Below are 21616 nucleotides of genomic sequence, written 5' to 3' on the forward strand. Positions count from 1 at the left end.
GCATATGAGTGAATATATATATATATTTGATGTAAATGAGTAAATCATTTATTTATTCTCCATAAAACATACTGATTTTCTTGGGAATGAAATACATAAAGCTGTTGAATTTAGTTACCTTGGTAACATCTGGAGTGAAATACTCCATCTAAAAATATTTTCTCTCTTATTGTTTATATTTTATTCTGAAATTATAAATATATGACATTTGTTAAAGCCTCTTCTGATAAATATAATGTTTATCTTAGCTAAAAGATGATTAAATAATATACTATTTACTAGATATATACCATGATTTCAGATTACAGAAACAGATATGGCATGTTTAATTTTTAACTGTGATAGAAATTGAATTTGTTGTAGGGTAATGTAGATTTGGTTTTAAAATGTAATATATGTATTTAGGGTTATTTACTCTAATAACATACTGTTAAAGCTTTTGTACATGAAATGTTTAGTACATTTTTAAAAGGATTTTAGTATATAATGTTAAATCACTTTTTTAATGAATTAAAAATTCTAGTTAAGTATGTCCATTGTGCTTTTCTTTGGACTTCTTGGAAAAAATAATTTAAGCAATTAGAAATCACCTTTCACATTTTAGCATAAGAATTTGAATTGGCATGAAAGAACATGCACAATTATCTAAATTACTTATACAAATCCTCCCCTTAATTCTTTATTTCAAAGTCCTGGACATTTCATTGTTAAAAGAATAGTTTTGATTTCTCAAATTAATAGCTATGAAAAATGCAATGTCATTTATGTCCAGTTCCCTAAATTTTCCCATGTATTTTTTTCTCTCCATGTGAACTCTTTTTCAATGGGTACATAAAAAGAGTAATTTGATAGAATTTTGCCATTTGAACACATTTTAACTTTTTCATAACATAGTTATGGAAAAATGTTTAAAAATATTATTTTATTGAAAATTAAACTCAAATCTAATGCCCTTTGGCTTCTAATTTTTTGCTACAAACCTGAGCTTCATCCTGGATCCTTGCCTATCCCCATTACTCATCTTACCTGTTCTAGTCTTATATTTTTCTAGTTTTCCCCTCTTTTTCTGCATTGACACTGCTTCAATTTGAGTTTTCAAAGATACCAACTTATATGACTGCTAGATCTCTTAATTGTTCTCCCCACCTTCCATTTTGTCCCCTTCATACCATTCTACTCATCAGAGTCAGAATAATCTCTTTGAAATATAATTTTTTCCATGTTACTTCCCACAATAAATTAAAATTTCTCTTGTTTGCACTTAGGAGAAAATCCAAGCTCTTCGGTATACAAAACACTTCCCTTGGTATTTTCTTTCTCCCTTTCTAGGTTTATCTTTCTTCACTCTCTTTTTTTGCACTCAGTGCTCTAATCTTATTTCTGACTTGCCATGCATATCTTTTCCTCTGTGACTTTGCACATGCTGATCCCTTTATGCTCTTCCTCAACTTCTACACCTGATTAAGACTCACTCACCTTTGGAATTCAACTCGTATCAGCTTCTTCAGGAAGCCTTCTGTAATGTCTTTACCCTTTGCACTGGATCTCTGCCTTTTTGCTTTCATTTTAATTGCATGTTTATTTTTCTGTCTCTTTTAATTACCTGTGAACTCACTGAAGGCAGAGTCTCTATAGGCCAAATATTTAACCCTACATTGCCCACAGAGAAATCACTTAATAAATGTTGTTGGATAAATGAATGAACAGGTGAGTTATAGTAATCATTCAGAATTTAAATATTATTTCCATGGATATAATTGATTAGAAGGCATTAAATATTTCATTGCACCCCACAAAAAAGCATTATTTGAAAATATTCAGAAAACAAAAATATTGAATATTATTCCTCTTGCTCATCCGTATTTATGTGGTTTTGTTAACAGTTTTTAACTAAAGGAAGCAATTTAATACCTTTGTCCATTATAATTCTTTAAAATTAGTAGCAAATTATTATATGAGTAAAGATGAAATTAATTAAAAATAGAATGTTATCATTTTATGTAAACTTTGTCTATGTGTTTTCGTTTTACAAAATTGGGATCATACTGGCCCTATCCTTTTGTAGCTTGCTTTTTCCACTTAATACCTCGTAATTCATGTGTCCTCATGCCTTAAAATGAAATGTAGAATAACTGTATAATGTTGTAACCATTCCAATATTTAGTAAGCCAATCTTCTATTTTTGGTAATTTCTTTCTTTCTCTTTCCTTTTTTTTTTTTTTTTTTTTTTGCTATTAAAAACAACACTGGTATAAATGCCTTTTCACCTATGTCTTTTTTCTACATAGAGATGCATACAATGATGAAACTCCTTAGACTTCAAAGTCCCAGAAGTGTAATGACTGGAGCAAAGTATATGAGCACATATAATGTTTTAGATGCCTATAAACACTCATAAAGCTTGTGCCAATATACATCCTCACTAGCAGGATAGGTGATGCTTCTTATCCAAGAATTTTCACCATATCTGCATATTCTCACTGGAAAAACAGAAACTATTTACAAAATAGTTGACAATTATCTTATTCTCTTTATTCAATTTATTATTGAGATTGTATTTGAGATTGAACTGTTTTCTCAACTTTATCTTCTTCTTCTTATTTTATTTCACTTCTTGAGCCTAAAAGTACATACTAGATTAAAAATAACTATAGCTGCTTCACAAGTTTATTGCTGAGGTTAAACTACATATTATAAGTAAAAGTAATTGACACAATGCACATAAGAGCTCAATAAATGCTAGTTGACGTAGAAACTGAATAGCATATTAATTCAAACCAAAATATAATTTTTTTCCCTAACAGATGATTCTGCTGCGGAGAGTTTTAATGGCAATGAGACTCTGGGGCACAGTTCAATTGCTTCAGGGGGAACACACAGCAGGGAGATGGGAGACTCCAACTGTGATGGCAAAACTGCGCTTGAGCAGGAGGAACAGCCACTGAACCTGAGTGACAGTCCCCTCTCTGCACAGTTGACTTCGGAATACAGAATAGATGACCCAAGCAGTAATGGAAAAAACAAATATAAGAATCTTCTAATTTCGGACCTCAAGATGGAACGAGAGGCAAGAGAAAATGGAAGCAAGGTATGATCTCATTACAGTTTTCAGATAATTTTTAGGTTGGTTATGAAGATCACGGAGAAAGAGCTATATATACAGGAAATAAAAAATTATTGTCAATAAAAATCTTTTAAACAAATCCCAGTGACATGTTACCAAGAAACTTATAAAATATAATTTCAGGAATAACAGTGAGCAAAATGGATCATGTCTCAAAGCAGTTGGTATTTTTCGATATACAGAATCACTTGATTTAATATTTCTCATTTATAAAATCTATTTATGAATCTGTCTCTGGGAATTTGTTGAACTCAGATGTGAAAGTTTCAGTCTCAGTACACAATTTTGGACTGTAAAAAGACCACTATCTAGTTTCTCCCAGATTGGACAGATGTATGGACCAATAAAGTCTCAATTGCATTTTCCAGTTTGCTTTAGAGACCTGGGGCCTTCAGTCAGTAATTTCCTTCATGAGCACTGGCTAACTGTTAGGTGTCAGTGTCCTGGATGAAATTTGTGGATTAAATAACTCTTGAAGAAGTAATTTATCATAAATTATATTATACAAATACAGAAACATATTTCAGCCATATCATCTAAATTTCTAGATTCTTTATATTACAATAAATTACAATGCCCTCCCATTCCCAATTGATTTATTTTTAAAAATTAAGCTTAAATTTCTATTTGTTTTAGATAACACATGCTGATCATTTTTTTATTCTCTGATTTTTGAAGGTATACTTTGAAACACATGAGGATTTTTATGAAATATACCTTTTGACTTCCTTCCCCCACTCCTATCTCTAAATTAGAGTTAGAGAACTGGATTTTTGACATAGATCCTAATGGTAAAATGTCTTAATCTGGATTAATTTCTGAATTTACTGAGGTACTATGCTTCCTCCATTGGCTCTATTTAAATCTTCTTCCTTGCCTGAGGGTGTGTCGTTTTATCCTCTTTTGAGCGAGTCACTAGACATTAGCAGACACTTTAAGCACTTCTGCCAGAGGGAAGCTGCTTTGGTAAATGCGCACATATCCTCTTCAGTGGTTTAAAGCCAGATCACACAAACACAAATGCGTTTGTATTTGCTGACATTATCTGAATCACTGTGTTGCGTTTTACAGAACAAAATAACCCTTAAGTTTCCCTGCCCTCCACATAATCCTGTCTTTATAAAGCTTAATCATGAAATGTCTTTTCTATGCTATGTGTCTGTGGAATTTTTTTCTAAAATTATTCAACGGTTTGCTCTTCTTTATCCCTTTGTTCGATATTACTCTGGGAACTACGCGCGTTAAAACACATTCTTGCCCACATTAAATGGAATGAAGCGACTTTTCTACCTCTAGGAAAATGGAATTATGAAAAGTACAGATTGTTTGTATGTCCTGTGAGGGTTATAATGATAAATGGTCCTAGGGAATAAGAAGATACCCCTAAGGCACTTAATGTTCAATGCTTTGGTGAGGAAAGAACAGTTCCCTTAACCAAGTAAGAAGTAGCCAGAGTGGCAAAAGAAAAATCAGAAGGGTATAGTGTATGGCAAGTAAACAAAGTCTACCTTTCAAGGAGAAAGTGGTCAGCTCTGATGGACAATGTTGAGAAATCAATAAAGTGAAGATAGAAAATAATTGAATTTGTGAGACAAGTTTTGGTAGCACATAGGGAACATAATCCAGAGGGACTGTTCTTATTCATTTTCTCAAAAAGAGCATATTAAATACCTAGCAGCTGTGTAGAATAAACATGTATAAAGGTCTAATGAACAATAGGGGGCCTATAGCTAATAATATTGTATTGTATATTGAAAATTTGATGAAAGTAGATTTTAGGTGTTCTTCCCACAAACAAAAGAAGAGGTAACTATGTGGAAGGTGATGGATATGTTAAATTGCTTGCCTATAGTAATTATTTCACTATGGACAGGTATATCAAAACATCATGTCATATACCTTAAATTTATACAATAAAGAAAGAATACCCAGCACACTCGCAGCAATGGAGTACATAACAGAAAACTCAAAGAAATAACAGTCTTTATTCATAAGGCTCTGGATATATATCTGTATAGAGAGACATATAGATATATCTCTATAGATATATATGCAGATATATATAGAGAGATTTATATCTAGGTCTAGATCTATCTATCTATATATAAAATTTGGGGAAAGAGGATACATATGCATAGAGAAATTTGTTAGTGCAAGTACAGGCAAATACTTATTCCTGTGTTAAAACATTAAGTGTTCAAGTAGGGAAACACTATTTCTTTTGAAGTAATGGTCAAAATAAACTTCCTAGAGGAAGTGAGCCTTGAACTTTGAAGGAAATGTAAGATTACCATTTTTTTTTTCCTAAGATGGGGTTTCTACTGTGAAAGGCCTGGAATATAGATAGGGGACTATGACTTGGTCTCAGGGTAGGGAACCATTGTCCATTCTGAGCTGACTATGGCTTCATAACATGGCATTTGAGGAAGAACCTGACATCACTTTATGCAAGATAAACTATTTGCCACCAATTAATTTATTCTCCAAATATTTATTGAGGGATTCCTACATGTAAGGCACTGTTGTAGGAAGCAAAAATATGTAAATGAGCAGAGCAGGTCCTTGTCCTTCAAAGCCTCATAGTCTAGCAGGAAACAGAGATGAACTTGTGATTAGAATCTGATTCTGTAAGTGATATGATGGATACATGGGCAGGGTAAAATGGGAGAATATACGTGGGGTACCCAAGGGACTACAGTGATTCTTGAGTATATTCTTATAGACAGATTGATGCCAGAAATGAGTGTGGAAGGACAAGGAGGAGTTATTTTGATAGGGGGGATTACTTATGGTAGAGGATTCAGCATGTTTTGAGCCATAGAGCCATAGAGAAAATACCTGGCATGGAGATTTGCAAGGAACTTAACATGTCCTCAGCAGAGAGTATGTGTGGATGAATGAAGTATAAATAGGCTTCGTTGTGTCCAGTAGGTAGACTTTAGCATAGTAAGGTTGTGGTCAGCTTGGAATTTTAGAAAGAGTATTCTGGCAACATTGTAGTGAAAGAATAAAATGAGGACTAGGAAAAATAAAAGACAGAAAACTGGTTAAAGAGCTATTGTGGCACTCCAGGAGGACAAGAATGACAGTTGGAATCAAATAAATGGCAATGGGAATGGAAAACAGAGACCGAGTAAAAAAAAAATATTGAACATGTTACTTTTATTCTTTTGACATTGTATTTGCATGACCACCTATATAACTTCCATAGGTTGTATGTTGCCAAACTCCTGGGCGTGCCTTTCATGTAGACTATAATGTGAATGGCCTCTTTAGCTTTCTATATCCCGTTTGTTATACATATTTTGTGAATGTAAGAATAATGTTTAGCTTGCTTATTGCAACATACCTAGCACCTGCCTGAGTATCTGGCACATAGTAGTTTCTCAATATTTTGAAAAAATATATAAAGGTTTATTGAATGTAGGAAGCAAGGCATAGAAGAACATTCTAGAATGACTCCAAGATTTTTGGCTTGGTTGCCTGAGTGAATGATGATTCCGTTTACCAAGACGCAGAATTAGAAACATTTAAAGAAGCAGGTTTTGACACATAAGGTTTAGAGTGTCCATTGCATATGTTTAATAGGCATTGAGGGTATATATGCCGGCTCAGAAGAAAGGTACAGATTGAATAGAGAGATATTTGAAAGATTTCAGAGCAGAAGTGCTGCTTGAAGCTGATGTGGTTGATAAGATCACCCTGGGAGAGCATAGACTGAGGAGAGAGTCAAAATATGTCATTATATAGAATACTAGCCCATTAGGAACTAGTGGCATAAAAGGAGTGTGTGGAGGAAAATTACCCAAGAAGAAAATGAAGGCAGCCAGATAAGAAGATATTGTAGAAGCCAAAGTATAGGGCATTTCAATATTGATGTAAATGATTAAGTGATCCTTAGGTAAAGTGACATAGGATGATGGTTAGAAGAGTGAATGTTGAGAATTGGATTCAAAACATACGGCAGAAGAGTTAGCAGAAATACTGGGAAATTGGATTGAAAAGAATTATAGAGGCTGAAATAAGGAAGCTGGGTCATTTTGATTGTGAAAGAATTGTGTCTGTAATTTTGCTTTAGGGATATTTTCTGTATTCTGAATCCATATGTAGAGTGCTCTAGGCTTTGGATCAACATTTGTTTTCCTCCAAGGCTATCGGATGAACTTCATACTAAAGTTCGTTCAATCAGTACTTCCTTTTGTAGTCCTTAGAAATGTTTCATCATTTCTGTGCGACCTTAGGAAGTGACGCTACCATCAATTTCTTGTAGGGATATAAAAGCTTAATTATATAGAATCTCTGGAAAGCTTAGATTCCTGTGAGTTTAATGTTGACCTGTTTCCTGGTGTTATTGTGAATAAAATCAAACAAAAATAATTATAAAATATTTAAAAAATTGAATAGTGAATTGAAATGCTTAAAAGGGACAGCTGAGTTGGACTATGCCATTAACTGATTGCTTATTATTACGCAAATTCACTCAGTAGACTAGCAGGAAACCACACTAACCAATCTAAAGACTAAACATATTGCATAGAAAGAGTTTAGGTGATATTTATTTTCTACTTGCTGACGGCTACATTTTAAAGGACAGCTAATAACATTAGAGCTCAGAAGTGAGTAGAAATGATGATAAAAAGCTTAGAAACAAGACTCATAAATAAGTGTTAAGGGACCGGCTATGTAGAAAAAGAAAGGCCAATCAGACACAAATACAGGTATAGATATGTTTACAATTATTAATCAATGAGAATAGAAACACAACTAGAATTCTAATGGTAGGAAATATATAACTTAAAAAAAAACTGTATCATTGACTTTTGGATTTTAGTTTTCTATTTTTCTTTTAGTATTTGTGACCCAGTTGCATTTTACTTAATATGATGAAATATTCTTAAGCAATCTCCCCAAAGAATATGGTTTCAAATAACCATGGTAGGAGGGTGATGATTGCTGGAGAGTTAATGTGCAACCATTGTTACTGCATATTTGGGTTTTGGCTCAGTTCCCCAGACCCCTAAATCTTCACTTTATTTAGTACTATTTTTTTTTCAATGTATTCCATGTGACATTTTTTCCAATTAACCTTTCCTTTAAATTTTTACCAAAATGGATATTACCATTCAATTAAAGTTTACAAAATCTTAATTATAATTGCTGTTAATAATTGCTGTATAATTTTATTTAAATACAATGAACAGAAGCAGCACATTTTTCAAAATATCTCAACGATTTAGGTGTAATGAGATTGCCATTTAAAAACTAAGAGCAATGGACTGACTTTTCTCATACTATTATCTTAGACTTTGTTATGTGGATGTTCTAGTTCATTATTGTTTCAATTTGAGATTTGCCCAATATTGGGCTTTTGGGTGTTATGTAGAGATTTGGGTCCAAATATTGTTTAGGATAGAAATGACAGTATGTGTTCTTATATACAGGGTAGAAACTATGATAGTAAATGTGTACAACATGTGCAAGATACTGTCCTGGGAGCCAGAAGGACAAAGGGGAAAAGAAGTCTCTGTCATTAAGAATTCACATTTCAGCCAGAAAAACAGACACATAAATCAATGAGTGTATTATAATATGGAAATTGACTTTTATGTGAAAGTGTCTTCTTGGCCTACTAACCATGTTTTGGAAGATTCCTGAGTCAATTCTTATTGATTAAATAGAAGAGGGCCACTTGGCAATGAGAAGTAGGGAATTCCAAGCAGAGGGAATTTGATGACCAGAGCATTAAGGTAAGGACTAGAAATGTTGAGGATGGAAGTGATGAGATGTAAGTCTGGAGAGGTAGGACAGACTGTCAAACTTTGAATGCCCTTTTTAAAGCTTACATTTCACTCTGTAGTTGACAAAGAATCACTTTAGGATGTAGGATAGATTGTGTTTTAGGAGAGATCATTCTGGTATCTTTATTACAAGATGATTGACGTGTCATAAGAGGGGAGAAGGCTGCTAACAGAATGAAGGTCTTAGTGAGGTGGTAGTTGTGATGGAGAAGAGAGCATAGATTTAAGAAATATTTACAGAGTTAAATGGGCAGAATTAGGTGTTTGATTAGAGATGTGGTAGAGGGTATAAAGGCAACTAATAGCCACAGAGAAAGGGTATATCAGTTCTGATACTGTGATGCTATATCAACTCTAGTAATGATGAGTATTGTGTAATGCTTTCTATTCATAAATCAAACCAACTCAATGTGATAAGAACAAATATAATTATCAGCTCCACTTAAACAATGGGAAATAAAATCTGGTGGATTGTAAGTGATTCAACTGACATTATTTAGGCAATTAACTAAGTGATAAAACCTTGTATTGAAACCAGGTCACCTGACTCTGCAACCCATATATGTACTTCTCTCTACACCCACCCTGGCTGAAGCTGCCTGAGACTAGTCATTTCTATGGACCATGTGGTAACTATGACAGGCAAGCTAACCAGAGAGGCATAACGTTCTAATACAATAAGTGGATAGCTCCTTGATAAATGGTCAATACTTGCACAGTGGCAGTAAAAATATTTGTTTTATATATATATATGAATTATTTTACAAAATGAAAATAGTACACCAAATGCTTCTACTGGAAAACTAAGTATGTCTGCACAGTATCCATTCATTGCTTTAGTTAATAAATGTAAACAAATGCATAATTGAGTTAGAGTAGGTCTTTAAAAAGCCTCAGGGTAAATTTAAAACTTACGTTTTATTAACTACCAATTTAAAATAGCATCTTCATATTTTATATATATCTACATTACATATATATGTATATGGACTTATGTGTATAAATACACACACATATAAATAGTATATTCCATACTCACAAATTACGTAGACTTCAGTTCTACTCCTTATTGAAATCATTTTTTTCTTGTTCTCAGATTTTTTAAAAATCAAAAAATATACAAGAATGACATAATATGATATAATTAATTGCTTTTGTAGAGTCTATTGTATTTGTAATCTAAATTTAAAAGTGCATAATGCTTTTATGAAAAAATATCCACCTTACTTAGGGATTGTAAAATCAACTACATTATAAAATAATATAATTTTAAAAGTCAGGAACCACTTCATTTTACAGATGAAGAAATTGAAACCCCCTCAAGGGGCCCAGATCGGTGTCCTTTGGAATTGTCAAGCTGCCATATGTTTATATTGTCTATATGTTATCATAGGAATAGAGAGGTCAGAGCCATTATTTATGCATGCCTACTGTGCATATTCCAGTCCATGTTTGTTCATTTCAAATTTGTTATCTCAGCAGAATGAAAAAGGTAAGCAGCTTCTATAATTTATACCCTGAAATGTGCAAGGTGAAGTTGATTTTAATTCTGCACATACAGTGAAATATGAATTTTGAGTTCTTTTTTAAACATATAAGAGCTCATATGAGTCAGCACAAAATCCATGCTGGCTCTCCATCCTGATGCCATACGTTTGTAAGTAATCTGGTTAGTTATAAGGTATATTTTGGACCAAAATACAAAATAAAGAAAATTGACCAATTATCTATAGCTTCATTATTTGTATGCTTTTTTGCACTTTTGAAATGGAGTTTTTAGGGTTGGTTAAGGTCAAGAGGATAACTCAGATGGCAGAATTAAAAAATAGCTAAGTCAGAAACTTGGTCCCAAGGAATGATCAACATAACATCAATTGAGCTCTTAGTATGTGTAAGGCATTATTCTTATAACGAACTCGTGATTCTCACAATAATCCAATGGAATTAGGCTCTGCTAGTTTTCTAATTTTTACAAATGGGAGAACCAAGATTCAAAGAAGTTACAAATATGGTTGTGATACGAATTGCTATAATTGGCATTTAAACCCCAAATAATTTGTCCCATATTTTAACCACTGCAATGTTAGTCAAGAGATCATGGTGTAGGGACTAAACGTGAGCAACAGCAAATGTGACGTTGAGACCCAGCTACTAGTTTTGCTTCTTAGTTATTGTTTCCTGAGCAGGAAGCCACACTAATCAGCTCTGTGACTTTGAGCAAGTCTCTTTATCTTCTCAGCCTGGACATTTCATCAGTAAAATGGAGATAATAACACTCAATTTATAGATAATTGTGAAGATTAAATAAGATTAAATAAGCCTTTCACCTTTTTATTTTATCTTACTGACCAATTTAATCTTATTGTGCATTTTTCACGTAAGTGCACAATAAATGGAGTTGCTATGGTAGTTGTTATTGTCTCCAGAATTTAGGGCTCAGCTGAATCTTGTAAAAATGTCCTCAATTCATGAATATTTATTTGGAAATTTAATACCTTTTTTTAGTATCCTACAAATTACCTACTGAGACTGGCAACTTGAAGAAGCATATTGATTTATTTAAGCTAGTAAATACTACTTTCCTTCTTTTCTTCCCTCTGTCCCTTCTTCCTTTATTACTTCCTTTCAGTTACACTTAGTATCCAGGATTCTAGAATATATAATATGGTCTCAAAGGCATTTTATAGACATTTATTCTAGGACCTATTTCTGTGAATAACATGCACTCATGAAATATATCTTAGGATATCTTGAAATCTCTGTTTGTTAAGATCTTCCTAGACCCTGTTGGAATCTATCCAATTAAAATGTTACTTCCTTCATACCATCTATCCTGATCACCACCTTAACCAGGGGAGAAAGCACTCTTCTTTTCTGAACTTCTAGAGGTAAAGATGCATGAGAAATGAGGACAAGGTGCTATGGTGGTGGTTGTAAGGTCACACACACTGAAGTGATTTACATGCATGAGGCTTGCTCTCTGTTAAATGTTTGCTGAACAAAATGCAGTGACATGGGAATATGTCCCATCCATTTTATCCCATCCACTTTTTCATACTGGCAGTTTCTTCATGTTGCCTCTTGGCTTCCCTGAACTCCCAACTATACAGCTGAGTTTGGCCTTAATCTGGAATATGAATCTGTCCTATTCTAGGTAAGATGTATATAATTTTACCTCTCTGGTGTAGAAATTCCCATTTGAATACTTCACCAAAAACAGTGACTCAAATGAAATGAATTTCCAGTGTGGTGACTGAGGAGGATCACATCATAGCTGGCTGATAAAGTAGATATTTGTGTCTTGCATTGTAATTCTCAAATCACAAGGTGCAAACTTTATATAAAATATTAAGCATTTTTATTGATTACATTTCAATGTTTGAGATAAGTGTTTAAAAGACAAAATTAAACTATTAAACTTTAATGTTTATTTCTATATTTTAACTAGTTAAGATATTATTCCTGGTGTAAGTCTTCTATCTTATTCAGGATTCTCCTGAGAAACAGAATCAATAGGAGATATATATATAGAGAGAGATGTATAGAAAGAGACATATTATGAAGGCTTGGCCCACAAAACTATGGAGGCGTAGAAGTCCCATGATCTGCTGTCTGCTAGTCGGAGGCTCAGGAAAGCCAGTGGTGTATGTAGGTCCTGTCCAAGCTTGAAGGCCTGAGAACTAGGGAAACCAATGCTGTATGTCCCAGGCTGAGTTTGAAGTCCCAAAACTGAGACATGTCAATGTCTAAGGGCAGGAGATCTGAGCCTTTCTCTATCGGATTAAAAAAAAAAAAAAGTGAAAACAGTGACTAGGGGTAGAGACTAAGCAAATAAAGAGCCAGAAAACACAAAAAACTTGGTATATCCAGTCCCAAAGTACAAGAAAAGGTGGTGATGGATCATTTCAAAGGATGTAGGAGGAGATGGAGTAGATGAAAAACTGAAAGGAGCCATTGAATTGGGTGTCCCTGGAGGCCTTCCGGAGGGAGTGGGGTGGGGGGGTGGTTCCAGCTGAGTGGTGAGAACAAAAGCTATAACTCAAAGCACTGAGGTATGAATCAATATATGGTTTCCTCAGGAACAAAACACATGTAGTAAAAGGATTCATCAGATTTATATGGCTTTTTAAATTATATTTGGTTAGAGTAGCTGTATGGTTATAAAAATGAAGTATGAGTATAAGTTAACATTTTAACACAGTGTCTTAACCTTGACTTTTCAACTGAATTCAGCAAATGCATTGTATACCGATATGTACTAAGGCCTGAAAATGCCTAAAGGAAAAATGCATAGGTTCCCATTCCAGGGACATAAAAAAATGGGGAGACATTAAACATGTTACAATATAGTAGTCTGATAATTGTAATGAAGTAATATTGAAATTTAGCCACAATTGTAAGAGAATACTCTTTTATTGAGAGCAGAAATGGGGGTATGAGTTTGTGGTGTCCAGGAAAGATTTTACTGAAAATATGACAGCTTACCTAGATTTTAAAAGAAAAATGATTTCCATTCAGAAAAAGAAAGAAGGGCGATTTGGATTTCTGCAATTGACTAAAGTGTGTGGGCTTAGACAGTTACTTAATCTCTCTTTAACTCAATTTACTCACCCATAACATGAGTAAATAATCTTTATTGCAAAGGATTCTTTATGTAATCAACAACATATATTTTCTCTTTACTATGTGCTAAGCCCCGTGTAAAATGCTAAGGATATAAAAAATGTGATGAGAATAAAATTTAAAAAATTTGTAAAATGTTTATTGTTGACCCAGGACAAATTTAAAAGAAGCTATCATTATGGATGCTATAACTATAAATGAAAGAAACGTTGCAATGCGTTGAGCAAATGATACCCATCCAGTCATCCTGAAAAATGGAAGAGTGTGAACTATGTGTGGGAGTGATGGGTGTTGGACCATGCTCAGGACCAGAGATGAGGCTGTGATGAGAGACCAGAGATGAGGCAGGGGCCAATCAAGAGGGTCTCATATGCATAGTGAAGGGTTTGGACTTTATCTTATAGGGAAAAAGGAACAGACCATGTGTTTTTCAGCAGCAGGGAAGATGTGACTCCATTTACATTTTAGAAAGCCAAATAGTATGCTCTTCTAATTCACTAAGATTTTCAGGATGCTCAAAGTGCCAGATTTGCAAAGGTGATAAAGTAAACTTTATTTCACCCATTGAACAAATATTTATTGAGGGCCTACTATGTGCCAGGTATCACGCTGGGCACTGAGGATGCAAAGATGAATAAAATGCAGTCTCTGCCCTAAAAAAGACCAAATCATTGACTGAGGCAATTATACAAATAATTACCCCTAATAAAACACATGCACTAATAAAGATATTCACTGAGCAGCATACTTTCATGAAAGAATTTCAGAGCTCTGGAAAATATCAATAAAAGCCAAAATCATATACTTTAATGCTTGTCCTTAAGAATTTCATATAAAGGGTAGATTAGGGAACTAAGTTGTTGAGTAAATGCCAAAAGCAAGATGTAAAATAAAATCATGGCTGCACCTCCTGCAAAAATATTATGCAAGGACACAGAAAATGAGCATGAATGAGTTTTCCTGGCACTACTCTTTTTGAAAAATGGGGATAATGTTTACTCTCAAAGTATTTCTTATAAGTTTCATAAGCATAATTAAAGAATGTCTACATTAGGAAAAAATGATCCCAGATGTTTACCTTAAATATATATTATGATTGCTTTAGACGTTAATTTTATTATAGTAAAGTGATTTCTTAATGGAACTTGCATTAATCCACAATGATCCCAAGTCATATAGTGACTTTTTTCATGAGTGAAAAAGCAAATAGGAATTTAATTTTTATGAATATTGGATGTTTTTATTTAACATTTATATTGGAGGCTTTAATTTATTAATACAACTTTGATGCCAACTGCCTAACATTTATCTATTAATTAATGAATATTTATTAAGCCCCTCTTGTAGAAAAAGTACTGTGTTGGTACCTAGAATTAGAAGAGAAACAAATACAGAAGTGGTATCTGCTTTGAGGAGACTCCAGTCTCATTGCGTCAGGAAGTTCATTTGACAGAATTTAGAGGCAGAATAAGATGTGGTGTGGTATAAGCCCTGGAAGAGGCACTGATTTGACTTGGGGAGTCAGGACCTCCTCTGTAGAAGAGATAATATCTAAATAGGAAACTAAAGAATGAGTAATAGCTAGACAAGAAAGGAACAAAGGAACCTTGCATTCTGTGCTAAAGGACTGGTTCCAGGCAGAGCCAAGATTTGTTGGTGAGACAGGGCATGGCATGTTTAAGGAACTAAAAGAATGTTGATATAGATCAGGAGCTTGGGGCATGTGGGGGATACTGGCAAAGATGAGCCTGGAAAAGTAAAGAGGGCCGCATCTTAAGAGTCCTTCTTAACTTATGAATTTGGACATTTACTACCATGAGTAATTATGATGAAATTTTTATTTTTAGACTGTTGAGGTGAGAACTGGATAAGCCAAAGTGAGGTCAAGAAGACCATTTCAAATGCCTTTGAAATAATCTAAGAGAGGTATTTTGGTACCTTGTTTCTAGCATATGGAGACCTGAGTGAACAGTGGTGCAAATCACAGAAGTAGGTTTCTGTGTGGATGTCACTCCCCCCACTCACCCAAATTTTGACATACAGTTTGGAGATATTACCTCTCTTAGGCCGTGTCCCCATAGCACTGTCTATTCCTCTCACTCCAGTACCTAAGTGCCATGTTTAATTTCAACTTTAGCACTTACTCTCTATGATGAAATCTGAGTTCCAGTCATTAAGAAATATTGTCTTGGAACATGCTCTTCTTCTACTCAGAACGTTCACTGTGTCTGCTTTCCTTACCACCACTCTCTCTGTCTTTCTCTCTCTCTCTCTCTCTCACACACACATCTCGTTGACCTGATGTGCTTCTGTCCTTACTTAAGACTTTTTCAGGTCTTTGAAGTCTTCCCTGATGGCAGTGAATGTTATTACCTTCTCTTGTCTCTCAGGCTGATATGTATTAGTTCTATGGTATAATTCTCAACATTAGGTTTTAGTATTTGTTTACCCGTTTGTCTCCTGTACTGGTCCAGAGAAGAAAACCATTCATTTCTGAGACATTATCATTTAGCACAATTTTTAGCAAGTGTTTATTGAATCAACAATAAACTGAATAGCTGAAAAGTGCCAAAGAGTATATTGTTCTTAGCTAACACTGTAGGTACGAGAATAAAAAATAAGGACGATGAAGAGGTTTGGGATTATCTGGTAGAAAGAATTTACAGTGAGATTAGGAAATTTACCTAACATCATTTGCAATACTAAACAAATAGTGTTTCAGGATGCTAATCTTCTCAGGTATATTTAGGGAGAACTCAAGTAAAGAGAAGTTGTATTGAATTGTACCCTACTGTATTAAAATCATTAAACTTTCTGAACCATCTACCTTATAGTCACTAGGAATAGCTGAATTAAAATTATTATTATTTATGCTGAGATTATTGATGTATATCAAGACATATTGTCCTAACTTCTAAAATGTAGGAATATGTTTTTCCTTAATATTTAGATTATCATTTTTCTATGATGGCCTTGCATCTTAGCGTTTAAACACTTTACGTTTTGCTTTAGCTACACTTTCTATATTCACATTTATAATTCTCTTACTTTTAGAAAATAAATTCAGTATCAAATCACTATCTCTCAAAGTCATGTTGTTGAATTTTAATAACTTCTTTGTTATGACAGCCTTATCACTATTCCTGAGTAGATAAAATAGAAATTAGCATTTTGCATTGTCTGCAGAGGAGTTTCCAGGCACTGAGGCATTTTAGATAACCTTTGCCCGTGAGGAATGATATAGATATCATCCTTCCCCTGAGAAGGAGCAGACATTGTTAAGTGCTCACACTGTCCTGAGTTTTAACCCCTGGGATTCTTTGATTTAATTTAGGAGACCATCACTAGGTCTCAGGAGTGTGCTGGGGACATTGAGATATTGATCCAATTATAGTAACAAATATCTCCCTATTTTTTTCTTATCAAGACTGAAACAGACTGGAATGTTGAACAAGAATTTTGCCAAAGTTTAATGGAAAATAAAGAACTAATTATGAGGGGAAAGGACGAGCATAAAAACGTGCATAGACTTAAATTTCCTTACTCCGTGATAAATAGAATGTAAATATCTAGAAAGCAAATACAATGTTTTTGTTCACAGTTGAATCTGAAATACCAAACACAGCATTGAGATCATGGCAAAATATATGTTTTAAACAAATTCTGAAATTGAATCAATCTACAGTAATTGCCAAAGAGCAGGTTCTGTTTGACAGGCCCTTTTGCCTCTCTTCTTGCTTTTTCGGAATTTGGCCAAATCCTGAGCAGATTGACTATAGGGGCCACATTACCTTTTTGAAATTACATTATTCATGAGCACTCAGGATAAATGCCAAAGGACTGGTCAAGTGTACAAGACTATTTGTTATAAACCTAATCCACATTTCTTAGATGAGAGATGTTCCCAGTCAAAAAGTTAATAGAATATTTTCTACATTAGGAATGGCCAATAGTTTTCATCTTTTTTTTCAGTTGCAAATACTTAGTAGTGGCTGCCTGTTCTGCTGATATATTATGCCCTGGCTCAGAAGGAAAAATGATCCATTAAAAGTTGCGTTATGAGCATGGCATAGGGGAGTTGTGGCACTTTTGCCATTTCTGAGCTAACCTTGTCTAACTCAAAATTATCAGCATCACCTTCCTTTGAAACATCTAGTGCCTGCTCACACAGATACATCCCTCCCAACCAACTCTAGAAAATTATCAATAAATGTTTACCTATAATAATAAGCTCATAATGACACTAGTCAATAAGCACATTATGTGTACATTCAGAATTGCCTTAGTAAAAGACATTATTCCATAATGTATTTCTTAGTGTGTAATATTCAAGAACTATATAAAAGTTGTTGTGATTATATGGATCTACTAAAAATAATAGAAAAAAATTAGTATTGTCTGTTTCAAAAACATATTGAGAGTACACCTATTTAGATTCTTTGAATTTAGTTAGACACAATCAAAATGTGGGAGTTACCCTGGGTGGTCTCTTCAACTAAAAAATCCACTACACAAAATTTACTTGATGGTTTCTGAAGGAATGTTAGTATTTCACGAAAACTGTCTTTGTCTTCTCATATTTTTTTACATTCCATTCAGCAACTATAATTTAAGTCTATGATGATGAAAAATTCAAGTGAAGCACGTTGAAGGGGAAGAAGGGTGAGGAGGAGAATACATACCTGTCAAAGGCCAACTATATGCTAGGTAGTGCTGTGCACTCCACTAAATCGGTGGAAGTGTTCTCCTTATGAATGCTCTGCTGGCCGTCTCCCAGTCATTCGTTCATTCCATTGGCAAGCAAGCAATTTATTGAACTCTTGTTGTGTGGAGATACTGAACCTGCATACATTTTTATTTGTGCCTCATCAATGAAACATTAGTTTTTTAAGTTTGATATATTTGAAAAGATTTGTGCAAAATTATACTATCTATGTGCTTGTCTCTTCGTTTCTTACTTATATTTCTCTTTTCAAGTCAATTTATTCAAGATTTTGTAAGATTTTCTCTACAGATTATATAATCGATGGCCTAAATATAAGGAAAGAATGGGCCTTTCTTTCCCTGCCCACCTCTGTATTCCTGTCTGTTAGCAACGTTTTCTCTTTTGTTACTCTTGACCTCAAAAGATGTATGACAATGGGGAGGCTTCCTGGGGAAAATAGTGCTTTCATCTAGATATGACAGGGTGAGCAAATCTAACCTGTGGTTTATATTGGAAGTGGAGTGGCTAACCTATCCCATCAACTCTTCCTTTTTTAACAGTTTTATTGATATATATGAATTATATATAGTTCACATACTATATAATTTGCCAGTGTAAATTGAACGCTTCAGTGCTTTTTGTTATATTCACAGATAGTCAATTTTAGAAGACTTTCATCACCTCAAAAACAAACCTCATACCCACAACTATGACTCCCTTTCCCCCACCTCCCTTACTCTTAAGCCACCACTAAGCTATTTCTGGCTCTACAGATTTTCCTATTCTGGACATTTCATATAAATGGAATCATTTACTATATTTTTGTGACTGGTTTCTTTCATTTAGCATATTTCCAAGGTCCATCCATTTTGTAGCATGTATCATACTTCATTCTTTCTTGTGACTGAATAATATTCCATTGTATGGACTTACAATACCACATTTTCCTCATCCATTCATCAGTTGACAAACATAGGTTGTTTTCATTTCTGAGCTATTAAAACTAATGCTACTATAATTTTTGTGTGGGTATAAGTTTTCATTTTACTTGGGTATATATCTGGGAGTAGACTTGCTGGTTCATATGGTAACTCCATGTTTAACCATTTGATGTGGTGCCAGATTGTTTTCTAAAGTATGTGGCCCATTTTATATTTCCAACAGCAGTTTCTGGGAGTTCTGATTTCTTCCCATTCTCATAACTACTTGTTATTATCTTTTTGATTCTAGTCATCTTAGTGATTGTGAAGTGATCTCTATTGTGGTTTTTGATTTACATTTCCCTGATGACTAATGATGCCAAGCATCTTTTCATATTTTTGTTGGTTATTTTTATATCTTTTTGGAAGAAAGTTCTATTTGGATTCTTCACCCATTTTTAATTGGATTATTTATCTTTTTATTATTGACTTTTATAAGTTCTTTGTGTGTTCTAGATATAAGTCTCTTATGAGACATATGATTTTCAAATGTTTTCTCCCATTCTGTGGATGATCTTTTCACCTTCTTGATAGTGTCTTCTGAATCAAAAACCTTTTTAATTTTTATGGAGTCCAAATTATCTATTTTTCTCTTATTATTTATGATTTCTGTGTTATATCTAAGAGTCCATTGCCAAATTCAAGATCATGAAAACTTACCCTTATGCTTTCTTACGAGTTTTATTTATTTATTTATTTATTTATGTTTTTGAGACAAAGTCTCACTCTATAGTTGGGGCTAGAGTGCTGTGGCATCAGCCTAGCTCACAGCAACCTAGGACTCCAGGGCTTAAGCGATTCTCCTGCCTCAGCCTCCCCAGTAGGTGGGACTACAGGTGCATACCACCACGCCTGGCTAATTTTTCTATTTTTTAGTAGAGATGGGATCTTGCTCTTGCTCAGGTTGGTCTCCAACTCCTGAGCTCAAGCAATCCTCCCGCCTCAGCCTCCCAGAGTGCTAGGATTTCAGGTGTGAGCCACCACGCCTGGCCTCTTATGAGTTTTAGCTGTTACCACCTGTTGTATCACCACCATTTGTTGAAAAGACATCTTTTCCTATTGAATGGTCTTGGAACATTTGTTGAAATCAGTTAACAATAGACACATAAGACATGGGCTTATTTTTGGACTCTGAATTCTATTCTGTTGATATAAATATTTATCCTATGCCATTACTACATTATCTTATCATACCTTTGTTTTTTTTCATTTTTAATTTTTTTTTATTTCAGCATATTATGGGGGTACAAATGTTCAGGTTACATATATTGCCTTTGCCCCACCTGAATCAGAGAGCTTCAAGCATGACCATCCCCCAGACAGTGCGCACTACAACCATTAGGTGTGTATATACCCATCCCCTCCACCCCCCCAACCTGCCCAATGCCTGATGAATGTTACTACTGTATGTGCACTTAAATGTTGATCAGTTAAGTCAGTTAATACCAATTTGATGGTGAGTACATATGGTGCTTGTTTTTCCATTCTTGTGATACTTCATTTAGTAGAATGGGCTCCAGCTCTATCCAGGATAATACAAGAGGTGTTAGATCACCATTGTTTTTGTGACTGACTAGTACTCCATCGTATACATATACCACATTTTATTAATCCACTCATGTATTGATGTGCACTTGGGTTATTTCCACATTTTTGCAATTGTGAATTGTGCTGCTGTAAACAGTCGAGTGCAGATGTCTTTTTTATATAATGTCTTTTGTTTTTTTTGGATAGATGCCCAGTAATGGGATTGCTGGATCAAACAGTAGTTCTACCTGTAGTTCTTTGAGGTATCTCCATATTACTTTCTACAGAGGTTATACTAGTTTGCAGTCCCACCAGCAGTATATGAATATTCCTATCTCTCTGCATCCACGCCAACATTTATTGTTTTGGGACTTTTTGATAAAGGTCATTCTCAGGGGAGATAAGTGATACCTCATTGTATCTTACCACACCTTTGTAGTAAGTTTTGAAATTGGGAAGAATGAGTCCTTCTGGTTTGTTCTTCTTTGTCAAAATTGATTTGGTCATTCTATTTTTGTTTGCTTTTGGTGTTTTTGTTTTTGTTTTTTGCAATTCCACGTAATTTTAGAATCAGCTTTTTAAATTTTACAAAGTCAGCTGAAATTCTGATAAGAATTTCCTTGAATCTGGAAATCAATTTGGGGAATATTCCTATCTTAACAAGATTAAACTTTCCAATCCCTGAACATGGTATGTTTAGCTACCAATTTAGATCATCTCTAATTTCGTTCAAAATTCTTTTGTAGATTTTAAAGTTTTATATTTTTTGTTAAATGTATTCCCAAGTATTTTATTATTTTTGATGCTATTGTAAATAAAATTCACTTAAAAAATGTATTTGTGGAATGTTCATTGTGAG

General features: G+C 34.1%; 1 protein-coding gene across 19 annotated transcripts in view; it reads left to right on the forward strand.

Moving 5' to 3' along the window:
• Positions 1 to 21616, forward strand: part of NOL4 (nucleolar protein 4) — a 322420-nt gene that overhangs the window by 164547 nt on the left and 136257 nt on the right. For all 19 annotated transcript variants that reach the window (XM_069468117.1, XM_069468131.1, XM_069468115.1 and 16 more), the window contains one exon: positions 2805 to 3088. In XM_069468117.1, the coding sequence (XP_069324218.1) occupies positions 2805 to 3088 (284 nt within the window). The remainder of the gene's footprint in view (positions 1 to 2804; positions 3089 to 21616) is intronic.

This window comes from Eulemur rufifrons, chromosome 5 (genome assembly GCF_041146395.1).
Source record: "Eulemur rufifrons isolate Redbay chromosome 5, OSU_ERuf_1, whole genome shotgun sequence".
NCBI lineage: Eukaryota > Metazoa > Chordata > Mammalia > Primates > Lemuridae > Eulemur > Eulemur rufifrons.